Source organism: Heterostelium album, assembly GCF_000004825.1.
Source record: "Heterostelium album PN500 unplaced genomic scaffold PPL_scaffold13, whole genome shotgun sequence".
NCBI classification, from domain to species: Eukaryota; Evosea; class Eumycetozoa; order Acytosteliales; family Acytosteliaceae; genus Heterostelium; species Heterostelium album.
Window position 1 is genome coordinate 94,899 of NW_008805075.1, and position 15,360 is coordinate 110,258.

Here is a 15,360-nt window from a genome sequence, read left to right on the forward strand (position 1 = left end):
TAAAATTTGCACTCAAAAACTATAATATCTAAAAAAGTGAGATTATTGGGGGTATGAAAATAGTGAGATTTTTTTTCAAAATTACTGGGGTGCAAAAAAAAACACTCACTACAACATTTCAAAAAATCAATCATTTTTATGATTGTTTGAATGAAAAAAATAAGGTAAAGAGAAAATATATATTTTTACTTTTAAAATTTTAAGTTATAATTATTATTGTTTTTGTTTTTAAAAAATAAATTAAATTTATCACATTTGTTTTAAATCAGCTTCTAAAGTTTTGATGATGGCATTTAGATCTTGAATGTTTGCATTCAATTTGATGTTTTCCGATTTGAGGTTTTCGATCTCCGAGATTAGTTTCTGGTTGTCGTTGACGATCTTATCGACTTTGCTGTCTTTTTCGTCGAGTTGTTGCTGGAAGATTTCGGATTTCTCACGAATCTCTGAGAGGAGTTCAGAGTTTTTCTCGGTGGTGGCACTCTGTTGCTCTTTGAGCTTCGAGTTTTCAATCTTGAATCGCTGCATACGCGAGTTGAAATCACGGGTCAGTCGGTCACTGTTGGACTCCAACTCTTGCTGAAGAGCTGTCACTCTTTCCGCCGATTGAAGCACACTCTTTTTGAGTTCGGAGTTCTCGAGGTTGCCTTGTGCCAACTGCTCCTCGAATTGTTTCTTCAACTGCGCCAACTCCTCGACTTGTCCCTGCTGATTGGCCACCGATTGCTTGGTGTTTGCCAGCTGTTGTCTCAACTCGGCCAACTCTCGCTCCTTCTCGCTGGCAGTCTGTTCCGCTTGTTGTTTAACTACGGCAATCTGTTGTTGTAAACCCTCCAACTCTTCCTTGTAGTTGGGTGATAATGGTGGCGATGAAGAAGCAACTACTGGTGCAGCAGGAGTTGCAGCAGTCACATTGTTTTTCAACAACTTTTGATTCTCCAACTTTAGTTCCTCAAGTTGTTTCTTGAGTTGATTGATTTCATTCTCTTTCGATAGGTTCTTGTTATTGAGTAGGTCAACTTGTTTCTTGAGACCAATGTATTCATACTCTTGCTCCTCTTCACAGCCAGTGGCAAATGCATCGGCATCAACATATCTATTGCTACCGTTATTACTTCCATTATTATTGGCTTGTTGTTTCAAATTGACAACAGAAACTTGATCAACAGATACACTACTTTCATTATTACTGTTACTATTACCATTGCCAACAACAGTTCTAGATCCATCACCATCACCATCGCCATCACCACCACCACTGTTCATAGTACTATTGTTATTGTTATTGTTATTGTTATTGTTATTGTTATAGAAATGAACTTGATTGATTTCACTTCCAAAGGCAAAACTATCACTGATTGCAGAGAATCCAAGTAGATCCTCCAACGAATGTTTCACCTGTCGGATTGCACCGATGTTGGCTACACCTGCATTGTCGGCCAACAAGTAGCTGGACAGAGGATTGTCTAGTCCGTCGCCTTCGATCAGCTCGATCGGCACAAAGTGCTTGGGTGGTGTCAACTTTTTGAATTTCTCACGATGTGCCAACTCCTCCTCGATTGCACCATTCAGCTGCGACGCAAGTCTAGCCTTGAGTTGGTTGTGCGCAACGAGTTGGTCTTCCCTTCGTTTCAACTCGCGTTTGTAGTGTGTCAGATAGACCGGGATACTCTTGATTTCGTCGAGGAGTTCGGCGTCGTTCTGCTGTGAGCTGTTGGCGTAGTGAACGATCGATTCGACGTTGATCAACGCCTTTACCAACTCGTTGTAGTGGTCGGACACCGCTATGAGTTTGCCATTGAGACGACTGTACAGGCCGACATACCACTTGTAGCAATCTTCAATGTACGCCTTGCAGGCATTGATCATCGAGCTAGTATCAAAGATGAAACCAAACGATGCATTCTTTAGTCTCGCTTGTTCCATCATTCTATGATTATGTTTCATATCCTCAAGAGTCTTATCGAATTGCTGTGATAACTTTGATGCTTCCGGATATTCTGATGTTATACTTTTTGATTATTAATAATGTTAGAAATACAGTTTATCTAATCTATATATATATATATATAACTATTAGTTATACTTACTTCTTTTGCATTTCATTATATGATAGTTGAGCGTTTGCCAATTTTATTTTGGAGTTGATTATGTTGTCATTACCGACTTTAATGTTATTATTGAATGTCTTTAGGAATGGAATACGTTCAATGAGTAGACTATCGATATCATTACCATATTTATCGATATCCTTCAATGACTTTACACTTTCAATGATCTGATTAACCAAAATATTGTTCTTTGAATCTATTTTTTGAATACATTCTTTAAATGCTGGTTGATTACTATAGTTTTAGATTGTTTTATTAGTTAGTTTGTTTTAATTAGTTCAATAGTTTGTTAATTTAATTAATAAAACCAATCTTACATATGATTTATATAATATTCAGATAATAGTTTAAAATGTTTAATATGTTCTTCTGTCTTTGTTAATACATTATTTGCTTGTTTTTGTACAACTCTTGCATCATTCATCTTTTCCTAAATATATATAAATGAACATGAATTTGTTAATAATACTTAATAATATATTTATGATTAATATATATTTACAGTTATTAAATTGAATTGATTACCAATATCACTTAGATCTTGGATATAGTTTTGCATTGACCAAACAGTCTTATTCTTATCGGATTGATAATGTTTCGATACATGTTCAATAGGTGGGAATAAGAATGGATTCATCATTGTCATTTTATCAATTAGATATACTTTTTCCTAAATATTAATAATAAAGATTATAGATATATTAGATAAAGTACTACTTATTGTATACTAACAAACTAATAAACTAATAAACAAATTAACTTACAACAGTATATAATGGTCTAATACTTGTATTAATGATAGGATGTATTTGATCGCTATCGTAGTAGGATACCAGTAGTATTTTGTTGTTTGGTCTGGCAACGTTGTGCATGTGATAGAGATCTTTCAGGGTCATCGTGGTGGTATCGAGACCCGGTTGAATGACGGTGATCAACTTGCTCTGTACCCACGAGGAATGCACGATGTCCTTGATCGACTTACGCTTCTCAGGTTCGAATGCCATCATCTCTTGAATTAGATCCTTGAGGTCCTTCGAGAACGGATGTAGTAGAGCCGCTGCATTCTTTCCGTCGGTAGGCTTCACCGGATTGCCAATACTGGTACGCGCCAAGTAATAAACGATGACACCAAGCGAATAGATATCGACAGACAGATCATAGTTCTTATAACCAATCTCTGGTGCCATGAAATACTTTGATCCTACATTAGACATGAATTCAGAGATAGACTGTGATGATTTTGCAAAACCAAAATCAGATACTAAAATTATGTTTTTAGTTTGTTTAAAACAGTAACTTAATTAGTATATATATTACATCTAAAGATATCTTTATAGTTATAACAAACATACTTTTAAATATATATCTATTGTTGGTGAAATGTACAAGAATATTAGCTGGTTTTAAGTCACGATGGATAATTGGTTTCTCACGGTCATGAAGGAATTGAAGTGCAGAGAGAACTTGCAGGAATATGGTCTTTAGATTCTCCTCGGGAATCGGTTTCTTTGATTCCATTGTTATCTCTTGAATGTGTTTACGCAATGAATCATTATTACAGAATTCAAATACATATGTTAAATCATCCTAAATTGTTAGTTATTGGTTATTGGTTATTAGTTATTAGTTAGTTATAAACAAAGAAGTGATCTAATAAGATAACAATTGATAATAGTATCAATACTACTACTAAAGATTCCTTACTAAAACATCATGAATATTAACTATATGTGGATGTTGTGGACCGTCTTTCAAGGTCTTTAAGATATTCGATTCCGTTCCAATGTATTTGAGAGCTCTCGGATTCTTTTCGTACTCGGCTACGGTCAGAAGTTTGAGAGCATACCGTGCCTTGGAGTCTTCACACTCGACTTCGAAGACCTTTCCGAAACTACCACTTCCCAGCTCACGAAGTCGCTTGTATCCACCGGCTTGCTGATCGAGCTTTCTAAAGTGTGTCACTTGATCGGTGTTCTGTGTTAGTGAACGTGTTGCATTCTTTTGTAACTGATATGCATCTTGATTGGGTGCTCTAAATGCCATCCTGTTTTGCTTTTTGTTTTGTTTGTTTGAATCAAACCAAAAAAACTTTAATCAATCGATTTGATTTGACTGTCTAGACAATTGTAATAATAATAATAATATAATATACAATGAAACAAATATGAATGGATTATTTATTGTTATTATTTTAACAACAAAACTAAAAAAGTTTGCAAGACACAAAAAAAAAACACACAACTCAAATTGTTGAGAATCTTGATCAAATAAATGGGGGTAAAATGAAATTAAATTTTCAATTTTTTGGTAGAAATAGATATTTTTTTTTTTTAACTAAATCTTTGTCATTTTTAAAATCGATATTATTATTTTTTTTATAATAAGAATTTTAATTTTAAAAATTTGTGTTCTTTTTACCAATAGATTAAAAAAAAAAAAAATTCCTATTCTCAAAATTAATAATATATTCTTTTATTAGCTATAATTAGTTATTAATTTTGACAATCATATATATATATCCTCATTAGCTTTTCGACCTCCATATGTATTGATTCTATATATAAACTTGAGAACTCTCTATCTTTCATGATTTGAATGACCACTTCTCCAGTCTGTTGTAGTTGCATAGATATAATATCTTAATGACATCTAAGACTAACTGCTAGTAGTTATGATTCTAATATAGTATTGTATTTATTATTACTAATGTTATTATGTTTACTATTATTCTTATTCTTTTTATTCTTTTACTTTGAGTAGCATTCTACAACTTGTTCTTCTCTTAACTTGCTTCAATTATAAATATTCTTCTTTCTAGCACGCCAACTGATGATGATTGTTTGTTTTAGGATCTATTCTTGTTTGCTTCTTTCTCTTTTAGATTACTGACGGAGCTAAATGTATTTGCCAGAGAGATCACGACTTAATCTAGGTTTTCATGAGTTGGTTCCTGTTTGGTATCTGCCAATGCTACAACCAATTAGAAAAAGATTGTCAATCACCGTAGTTCACAAATACCTTATCCAATGTACTGTGAAGGTTATGAACGCTCCTCGTCCACACACGGGAACACCAGGATGACCTCACGCACTGTCTAGACAGAGTTTGGAACAACTTTCATACAAACTATCAACCAAACAATTGTTCAATCTCAACTACTACAGAAAGTAAAAAACACTACTCCAGTGATCATAGTAAATGCATTCCAAGTGGCAAAACGAGATTACAGCGGCGAATCAACCAAATCATTAAATCACATATCATGTAATAATCGTTTGATATACGATTTTATAAATATTTATTTCCTGTTGTTTTACTTTGACTGAATCGAGTGTTCAATTGACCGGATTCCGATACGATCTGTGATAGTCTTGAACGGTCGACACCACCCACTTGCATGTCACGATCTCTATCCCATGTATGTGATTGTTTTTGTTGTTTCTTATCTTTTTGTTGTTGCTGTTCTTGCTCTCTTTCCTTTCGTTTGTGTTGTTCCAACAGTGATTCCGATCGATACTTCTTATTGTAACTCGACATTGATTCTTCTATTTCCTTTTCACGTTTCAATGCAAACATCTCTTTGGAAGTGAGTGACTTACTATCGTTCTTACCATCTGCGGCAGCAGCCATAGCTTCTCTTTGTTTTCTTTCTCTTTCCTCCGGTGTCTCTGTCCAACCAGATGTGTCGACACCACCATTTATATGTACATTTTGATTTAAACTGAATTTTCTATTTTGTAATTGTGCTATAACACAAAACAAACAACAAACATTAATATATTAATGGTTGTATAGTTTAATTAAATAGTTTAATGTTAACAACATTAATGATAATACATACAACCTGCTTTTCTATCAGTTGGTAATGATTTCATCCAATCTTCTCTAACACTACCACTTGATGATTGTTGTTGTTGTTGTTGTTGTTGTTGTTGTTGATTCTGTTGTGTTGTATTTCCTCTTACTCTATTCCATTGATCTTCTTTACTTTCTTCATTATCATCATCATCATCACTACTACTACTATCGTCATTATAATTATTTGAAGAGGTAGTGGGTCTTGGTGGTCCAACAACAGGTCTTGGTGGTCCAACAGTAGGTCCTATTATTGGTCTACTACTACTAACAACTTTGTCATCATCATCGTCATCATCTAATCTAGGTCCCATTACTCTCTTTGGTTGTTGATGTTGCCTAGGTGGTAATACTGGACCTATAGATTTACTATTACTATTTTTATTATTATCATTATCAATATTATTATTATCATCTAATGTAGGTCCCATTACTCTCCTTGGTTGTTGTTGTTGTTGTGGTGGTTTAGGTTTAATATCATCTTCATCTAAACTTGGACCTAACACTCTCTTTGGTGGAGGTGATGGGCCTAATACAACAGATTTACTGTTATCTCTATCTTTATCATCGTCATCATCTCTATTAGACGATGCTGCTGGTGGTCTTGCTGGTCCGATGAAAGACATCGTTTTAAAATTTTAATTTAAAAAAAATAAAAAAAAAAAAAAGTAGATTTGTTTTGTTGTTTTTTTTTATCTTTTTTGTAATCTTTTTTTTCATATGAATAAAAAAAGATTCTTTTTTGTTGCGGGGGTAGATCGGAGAATATATATTTAAGATATCATCTAATGCCAATACATTTTAAAAGATAGTTAGATTTATGTGCAAATTTTCTTTTTTTGGGAAGATAAAATGAAGTATCTATAAATGATAATAGTCTAGCTAATTAAATATTGCTTTAGTTTATAGTTTTTGGATTTTCCAATCTTTTACAGAGTGTAAATAATATTTACTTGTCTGATAGAGTAGATATATAATATCTTTTTTTTTTTTTTTTTTTTTTAAGATTTCAAAGGTGTGAAAAAGTAAGTAAAAAAACTTAACTAAAAATCTACTTTACATTGTTTCTAGAAATTAAATTAAGATTATTTCTAAATCATATCTTAAGATAAATTTATAGTAACAATAAAACTATAATAATATAATAAACTATGTAACTGTAATAATAAAAATCTTATATAATAATTTGAATCGAATTACATCTTTTTCTTTAACAATCAATACTAAATAGTATAAAATAGTTGAATAAACTCTTTATTATTTTTATTTTTAAAAGTTTATTTTATCATTTAGAAAGTTGAACATGTTGGTCCAGTTGCTGGAGGGATGCAGGTGCAAGATAAAATATTACCATTCTTGTCAATTGTTGCATAACCATTTTTACAAGTTCCTTTTACACCATATGCTTTCCACTTTAAATATAAATTGATCGAATCCATTAGTAAAGTTTTATAAAAGTTTAGAGTATTTAAATACTACATACATATACGAATGGCTCTTCATCGAAAATAGGTACATTGTAATATGGTAGATTGATATTTGTAAAGTTGGCAATATTGATAGAATCTAGAGAACTGGAAAGGAAAGTACCAGAACCTGATTCAGTACTCTTGGATCCAACGAATATTCCTCCTTTGAAAGTATTTGGTGGTTGCGAAAAGTAGATACCACCAGCATAACTTGCAGTATTACTATCAAACATCGATCCTGAAAAGTCCAAATTAAATGGAAGGGATGAATCTTTTTTTAGACACTTTTCGATGAATAAAACTGTGAGTATATAAATGGTTGGATCAAATTCAAACTATTTAAAACTTACAATTGCACCTCCATAGAGTGGAGCTTGATTGAAACTGATAGATGAATTTTGGATGGTAATGTAACCTCCTCTTTCAGAGTTTTCGAAAAATAGAGCACCTCCAGAAATCATTACATTGTTTTGATCGAATAGAGAATCTACAATTGTCACGTTTGAGAAGGTTGAAAATACCGCACCTCCAGAAGCAGAAGCAAAGTTGTTTGTGAATGATGAATTGGAAATAGCTAACTCTCCATAATTATTAATTGCTCCACCAAGTCCTTGTTCGTAATTTGCATATGCTTGATTGGAATCGAAGACACTGTCGACTACATTAATGTTAAATCCAAATATGCATCCTCCACTTCCAGCTGAATTTTGTTCGAATATTGAATTAACAACTGAAACTCTACCGTATGTATAGACGACACCACCACTACCTATTTTGGCAGCATTATTGTTCTTGAATGAAGAATCTGAAATTTCAACTGCACCAGTGGCATAGAACACTCCACCAGTTTGAGCAATGTTGTCTTCGAAAATAGAATTTGAAACATAAATATTTTTAGCCGTGACAACACCACCATGAGAAATAGTAGCATTGTTGTTGTAGAATTTGGAATTTACAAGATATATATCAGACTCTGCAGCTGAAATGACACCTCCAATAGATGCATGGCTGTTAGTGATGATACTGTTATTAACCACTACGTTGGCATAGTTTGTGTACAGGAGTCCACCATAATTATCGGCTATACAACCGTTGAGACCAATAGATACATTGTTTAAGTAGATAGAAGTATCTTTCTCATCAATAAAACTTTCAATTAAAATACAACCACCACTCTGATCTGATCCTCCTGATAAAACTAAATCGTTGAATGTTATAGTTGGATTGGAACTCTCCTTATGTAAAGAGAGTTGAATAAATGGGTTCTATATTGTTTGAAGTATTACAATATTAATATCACTACAGAATTAAAAAAAAACATAAGAAGATAATAATCAACAAATATTGTTGATTTCTCTCTTCAAAAGAAAATTTACTTACTAATCCACAATTAAAAATTGCTACGCCATAAATTGAAGTGAAAATAACTTCACCAGTCAAGTTGAAGAATGGAACTAGACCCGGACAAGCAGATCCTTCATAGATTCCAGCTGGGATCATAATAACATTGACATCACTGACTTTTTGGTCTAGAAGATACAATAGACAATCAGAAACGGATGGACATTCACTAATAAACGATAGTAAAGTTTTTATTAATTAAAATATTTTATTTTTATATCTAGAGTATAATGATTATATTACCTTACACCTGGTGTAGATGGTTCACATTTCTCATTGGATTTAGCTACAATACAACCTAGATAGCTTGGTTCAGATTCCGATTGAGAATTTCCAAATGGATAGTCCAATGAATTAGCATTTGAAAAGGATATCAATAATATAATTGATAATAAGAATATTTGTTTAAACATTTTGAATTGTCTGGTTATTTACAAAGTAAATCAACAGTTGTTGTATGTTATATTAGATTTCAAATTTGTCCTATTTATATACTTTTTGCCCTTTTGATTTTTTAAAGATATTTGATTAAAATTTTAATCAAATCTAGTCTTTATTTTTAAAGCTCATCAATTTCTTTTTGGTTTAAATTTTAAAAAAATCTGACTTAATATCTATGTTTTTATGTTTTTTTTTGAAGATCATGATTTTTTGGTCATTGGATAAAACCGCAACTCCGTTTTGATGATATCATCCACCTTAAAAAGTAGGTAATAGAAATTTACTTTGATTTTGACAATCAGAATTTAAGTTAGCAAATTCCAACAAAAAAAATTAGAAAACTGAGAAAATCGCAAAGATGGTATAGAGGTTATTTGAAATTTGTTTTTTTTTTTTTTTTATTTAATATACATTTTTTTGATATATATAATGATTACTATTATTATTATTTTATTCTATTAAATTGTATTCTATTCTTGCGTAGATGTTGTTGTGATTTCAGTTATTTTTATGGATTCTTCGGGTGTGAATAATAAATAGGGGGTGAATGCTTGGCGGACTTGATCTTTGAGTGTGTCGGCAGTCTCTGTGGTGAATGTGATCGAGACAATCTTGATCTCCATCGATTTGATCGACTTGCAGTTGGTGCTGTCGAGGTTTACCTGGAGAGTCCACTCGAAATCAAAGTAATCTTTGGGCAGATTGGAACGTGCCTTTTGTTTTCTGATGTGTTTGACATAGGTGGTACCGGCTTCGGCGTTGTTGCCAATCTCGATTCGCCATGCACCCTGGGCATCCATGAATTGCAGATTCTTGGCGATGCTCAATGTCAACTCGATGACGGCCGGCGCAATAATACCTTGGTTGCAACACTTGAGCACCTGCGAAACCTTGCTTTCAGCGCCACACACCTCGTCGAGGAAACGGAAGATGTCACGCTTCAAATCGGAATCGGGCGATGTTGTGAATGGAATGTAGTTTTGATATTTCTGGCTGATATTTTCGAGGTGGTCGGCGAGTGAGGCGGTACCTTCGGGAACGTCTTGCTCCACCAGCAGCAACTTACTGAGATTGGTAATGACAGCGTGGATATCTGTGATCTTACCGCCAGTCGAAACGGATTGTCCGCCGATGGTAAAGTAGCATGCAAGTCGCGGAAGATCGATACCGGTCGATGTTTGGGCGAGTTGACGATCGAATGTCTTTCCGACTTGATCTTGCCATGAGACGTTGGGTTCGTCGACTGGTGCAGTGTAGCGCTTGTTCTTGGCGGCGGGCGGTGCCTCTATCTTTAGCGAGAGTTCAGCCAGATCTTCCATAGATGGAGCTGAGAGTTCTTGGAATTGGAAGTAGAGTTTCGATGCCTTCATATTGTACTGACGTTGTTGGAGACGTTGAAGCTCGACAACCATCGAGAATGTCTGACGGAGTTTGTCGACGTTGACACGAGCACCATCGGAAGTCTTGGTGGGGACGGCCGCTTCAAATTGCTGGAGAATAGTACGAAGTGTTGTAAAGTGTGGTACGCATGCAGAGCTAATCGATTGCGAGATCTGAGTGAATGAATTGGCGTTCAAGTTGAACCAAGCCGAGAGAGAAGCGGTGAGGTTGTTCATCTTGGTCATTGTTTCCTTGGGAACTGCTTCCCATGTCGCTGCCAAACGTTTGATATGGTGGTTGGACAGGGCATTGAGAATAGCGATGGCAGTGTTGAAATTAGCCAAGTCCTTGCAGCACCCAGCAATGTCCACCATCAAACTGATGATCAAAACACGTTGTGCTTTGTCTTCCACTTGGAGAATCTCGCCCATTGCCCATTGTGTCCAGGTAGTCGAACGCTTGAGTGCGTTGGACAGACATGGACAGAGAGCAGGATCGACGCTTCCCTGCATCAAACGAACCCAGTCGGTGACACGAACATTGCTGAACAACTGATAGTCTACGAGTGTCGCCTGTTCGGCAATCTCATTGGCAACCATCGATGGATCCTTACTGAATGCACCGCTACTCAGAACGGTATCGGCGAACGACGCCGATCTATTACGTGTGTGAGTGTGTTGGAATGGTTTTGGAACCTTGAGAATATCGGACAATGCGAATCTGTGAGTGAGACGACTGGACAATGCAGTCTCGAGATGTGGGAATCCCTTGAGTATTCTCTGTGCCAATTTCTTGTCCTCACGCAACTCACGGTAGCAGTAGTCGACCCAGAGTTTGACGGCGTCGGATATCTTGGCTTCTCTCTTGGAGGAACGATTCTTCTTCCACTTCTTCTTGGACGAGTCATCCAAGTGATTCTCCTTGTAGAGCGCAATCAGCTTCTCAACGAGATCGCTCGGTGACATAAAGAGATTGTGGGTGATGAAGAAGACCAAACTGAAATAGGCGTCGGTGTGGTGATAGTAGAGATCGGTTGCTTTGTCTATGAGTTTATCGACCGACGCTTCACTTATCAGTAGTTTGCCTTCGACTGTCTTGTAGATCAGATCGGTATCTCGCATCTCGTCAAAGAGGTACTCGTGATTCTCGATCACCAGACGCAAGATATCTTCGCGTTGCGACAAGTGCAGAGCGGCAAACTTGACATCCAGTGAACGGAAGAACGACGGTCCAAACGTCGATGCCAGCACACCGATGGTGTTCGACTTGTTCTGCGACTTGTTGACATACTTTTGTGTTAAAAACGTTACAAACAACTGGAGGAGGTTTCTTCGGAGATGCGAGAGTGTCCAGATGAGCGAACGCAGATCCTTCAGCTTGATCTCTGGCTTGTCGATCTCGCTTATCTCCAGCAGGTCATCGTAGAACTTTGTGTTGAACAGCGGTTGTGGTAACTCTGAGAAGAACACCTTTAGCAATCCACCGACCACTCTTGGACTGGTAATCTTTGATACATCGATTGGTTCGTTCTCTGCCGACGATCTCAGGTTCTTCACGGCCGGATCGTTGTGAGCATCCAAGAACACAAAAGAAACATCGACATTCTCTGAATTCGAAAGATAAGTAATCGAAGAAGTAATAAAACTTGGTAGATTACCATCATTACTTGCAACCAATTTAGATAATCTAACTCTAAATATTTCTGAAAAAAAAAAAAAAAGCAAAAAGGTTAGTTTTTGTTTTCAGAAAACAATAATAACTGCTAAACACTTCAACAACTTACTCAATAATTCTTTTTCTTTTGGTGATTTTTGTTTCATATCTGTAATACTTAAACTCTTTTTAAGGTTCTTACTCTTGCTCTTCTTCTTTTGCTCTTTATCTTTACGCTTCTTTTCACGCTTCTCTTGTTTGCGTAACTCCTTCTCGGCCTTGTCCATCTTGACCTTTTCTTTCTTTGGTTGTTTGTTTTGGCCGGACAGTGGAGAACCGCCGATTGGTGTGGTTTGAGATGGATCTTTGTTGCCAAAGGTCTTGGTCATGGTTCTGGTGAGAGTTGCACCGATCGAACGTTTGGGTGATGCTTTGTTTTGTTGTCCGGTTGGACGTGGTGGTGTGATTGGAACATTCGATGGGTGATTGACATTGAGATGTTCGTTGTAATCGATACGGATCGATTGGTCGGTACGAATTTGTGATGCCGATGGCATAGTTGACAGTTGTTGAGGTTGATGTTGAAGTTCCACTTGTTGAACGAATGGAAGTTGACCTGGTGCAGCATGTTGTTGTTGAGCTGTTGGAGTAGCTTGTTGTTGATCAACTTTTTGTTGTTGTTGTTGTTCAACTTGTTGTTGTGTCATTATCGATGCTTGATCAACAACCATCATGTTTCCAGTGGAATCGTCCAACTCTGTCTGTTGATCCAACTCTGTGATATCCTTAACTACATCCTCAGAGTAGTCGGCATCCGAAATATCTTCGTAGCTATCCAATGAGCTGGTATCTGAATCTTCGACCGAACCAGTCGATGAATCATCGTCGTCGTCATCCACTTTGGCGTCATCCGGTCTCTGCTCTTGATCTTGTTCATCACTTGACTTTATATCAACAACCTGCTGCTGTTGTTGTGATGGTTTCACCAACTCTGCATCTTCATCAACCGATGTAAAACTTGAATGAATTGGAATATTCTCACAACTAATCGATCTTGATCTTCTCATATCTTTCAAAGGTGATGTAACAATCTTTTCCTCTTCAACCACAGTTGTTGTTGCCACTGCAGCAATTAGTTGATCAACTTGTTGTTCAACTTTTTCATTTTGCTTTTCTCCTTTTTGCTCTGCTTCAGGTTGTACTGTTACTGGTGATGGTGAAGCAGATGTTGTTGTTGCAGCTGCTGCAGCTGTTGTAGTTGTCGTTGTAGTGGTTGTTGTTGTAGTTGTTGTGGTTGGTGTTGTTGGAGTGGTTGGTGTGGTCGGTGTCAGCGGTGAACTCGGCGAGAGTAACGACTCTTGAGAATCTGTTTTCTGAAGCATGTTCGATAGATCTATTGTTCCTGCACGAGTACTGCGTCTAGAGTTGTAGCGATCGGTCTCCTCTTTAATTTCGATCGCCTTCTTCTTCCAAAAGTCAAATGCACCAGTGACATTCTGCTCGTCCCACTCTATCTTTTGTGCTGAGAGCAATTCATCTTCCTCGGGTGCAGGTGGTGGCTTCAGCATTGGAAAAGCAAGTTTCTTTGGTGGCTGCGGTTTATTCTCTCTACTACTCTCTTTCGGTGCAGAGAAATTCGTCGATATATTCTTCTTTTCCACTGCCTTCCAAAACTGCAAAGCAGAGAAATTCTCTGTTACCTCTGCCATTTCTATATATATATATTATATATTATCTATCTAAAAGATTCATTACCAAATAAAATTAATATGACAATTCCAACACTCTTTTTTTTTTATTCTGGAAGTTTTTTTAATTATTGTTTTTCCAAACTTACAATTTTTTTTATTTGTTTTGTTTTGTTTGGTTTTGTTTTACTTTATTCTATGATTTTTATACTGTTACAAGATGTAAAAGTACACTAATGATACAACTATATTATATTTTATTTATTTATATATGGTTATTATTTTATTATTATTATTATTAATTTGATATATGATTAGATTTGATATTATACAATATTATATATAAAGGTTTGATTGATAAAACAATGTAATACGATTACTATATAAATAAATATGATTTGATGGATGACTCTGACCTAAAAACAAAAACCAATTTTAAAAGAAAAAAAACAAAAAAAAATGTGTGATTAATGTTTTTTTGGTTTTGATGGTTGATTAATGGTTTGTGTTTTTTTTTTTGTTTTGGTTGGTTTTCAAATAATCTCGAGATTATTAAGTCAATCTTATCTATTTATCTATCTATCTCTTTTTTTCTTATTCTCTCTATCTCTTTATCAAACTTATGATATTATATAATTATCCTCCTTGTTATTTATTTCAAACAACAATCATTAATCTTTGTTTGTTTGCTATCAATGATTTCTTGTTGTTCACTAGTCTACAGTTTTCCTTTTTCCTACTTTAGTCACTGCTATTGCTACTACTATTTCAAATTAATTAACTAATTTTATTTTATTTGAAATTAATAAATAAATATAAATATAAATATAAAATCAAAGCAACGTTGTAATAATAATTATTGTTATACTATTATATTATTATTATTCTGTTTTGCTTTATTTTGGATTTATGATTTGATTTGCTTAAAATAGTGTTGTTGTGGGTGAGTGTGTTGCGAGTGTAGTGATGGTGTTGTTGATGTTGTTAGTGTAGTGGTGGTGAAGTCAATGTTTATGTGTTGGTGTTTTGAATTCCTTTTCTTATCTATAACAACTAAAAAACTAAAACTAAAAAAAACTGTTGATAATCACTATAACTAAATTATTTTTATTTCAAATCTTTCTATAAATATAAATTATAATTATAGATATCTTTTCCTTTTAAAATAATAATAATAATAATAACTATTGAAAAAACAAAAAACAATAATAAAGTTACAGTTACTACTACTAGTAATACAGAATAAGAAGTGGTGTGTGATGGATGGGTTTATAAAGATAAATGATTGTTGGTGGGTTAAGTTTTAGCGGGGGAAATCATTACATTGTATTAAAAAAAAAAAAAAAACAAAAACACTTTATT

General features: G+C 34.9%; 4 protein-coding genes across 4 annotated transcripts; all 4 read right to left on the reverse strand.

Annotated features, from left to right (window-relative positions):
* Positions 1-249: 249 nt before the first annotated feature.
* PPL_11181 (uncharacterized protein) lies at positions 250-4,154 on the reverse strand (the record flags this gene model as incomplete). Its single annotated transcript, XM_020581938.1, has 7 exons — positions 250-2,011; positions 2,091-2,345; positions 2,429-2,541; positions 2,614-2,781; positions 2,876-3,372; positions 3,464-3,698; positions 3,816-4,154. 7 exons carry the CDS (start codon positions 4,152-4,154, stop codon positions 250-252), a joined length of 3,369 nt encoding a protein of 1,122 aa, XP_020427241.1.
* Positions 4,155-5,399: 1,245 nt separating this feature from the next.
* On the reverse strand, positions 5,400-6,592 carry PPL_11182 (uncharacterized protein; the record flags this gene model as incomplete). The annotated part of the gene is made up of 2 exons (XM_020581939.1): positions 5,400-5,857; positions 5,953-6,592. The coding sequence occupies 2 exons, from the start codon at positions 6,590-6,592 to the stop codon at positions 5,400-5,402; spliced, it is 1,098 nt and encodes a 365-aa protein (XP_020427242.1).
* Positions 6,593-7,069: 477 nt separating this feature from the next.
* On the reverse strand, positions 7,070-9,249 carry PPL_11183 (uncharacterized protein; the record flags this gene model as incomplete). Its single annotated transcript, XM_020581940.1, has 7 exons — positions 7,070-7,123; positions 7,167-7,189; positions 7,318-7,378; positions 7,450-7,719; positions 7,786-8,700; positions 8,816-9,005; positions 9,080-9,249. 7 exons carry the CDS (start codon positions 9,247-9,249, stop codon positions 7,070-7,072), a joined length of 1,683 nt encoding a protein of 560 aa, XP_020427243.1.
* Positions 9,250-9,372: 123 nt separating this feature from the next.
* Positions 9,373-14,019, reverse strand: gflB (Ras-GEF domain-containing protein; the record flags this gene model as incomplete). Its single annotated transcript, XM_020581941.1, has 4 exons — positions 9,373-9,387; positions 9,940-11,751; positions 12,172-12,359; positions 12,441-14,019. The coding sequence occupies 4 exons, from the start codon at positions 14,017-14,019 to the stop codon at positions 9,373-9,375; spliced, it is 3,594 nt and encodes a 1,197-aa protein (XP_020427244.1).
* Between the last annotated feature and the right edge of the window lie 1,341 nt (positions 14,020-15,360).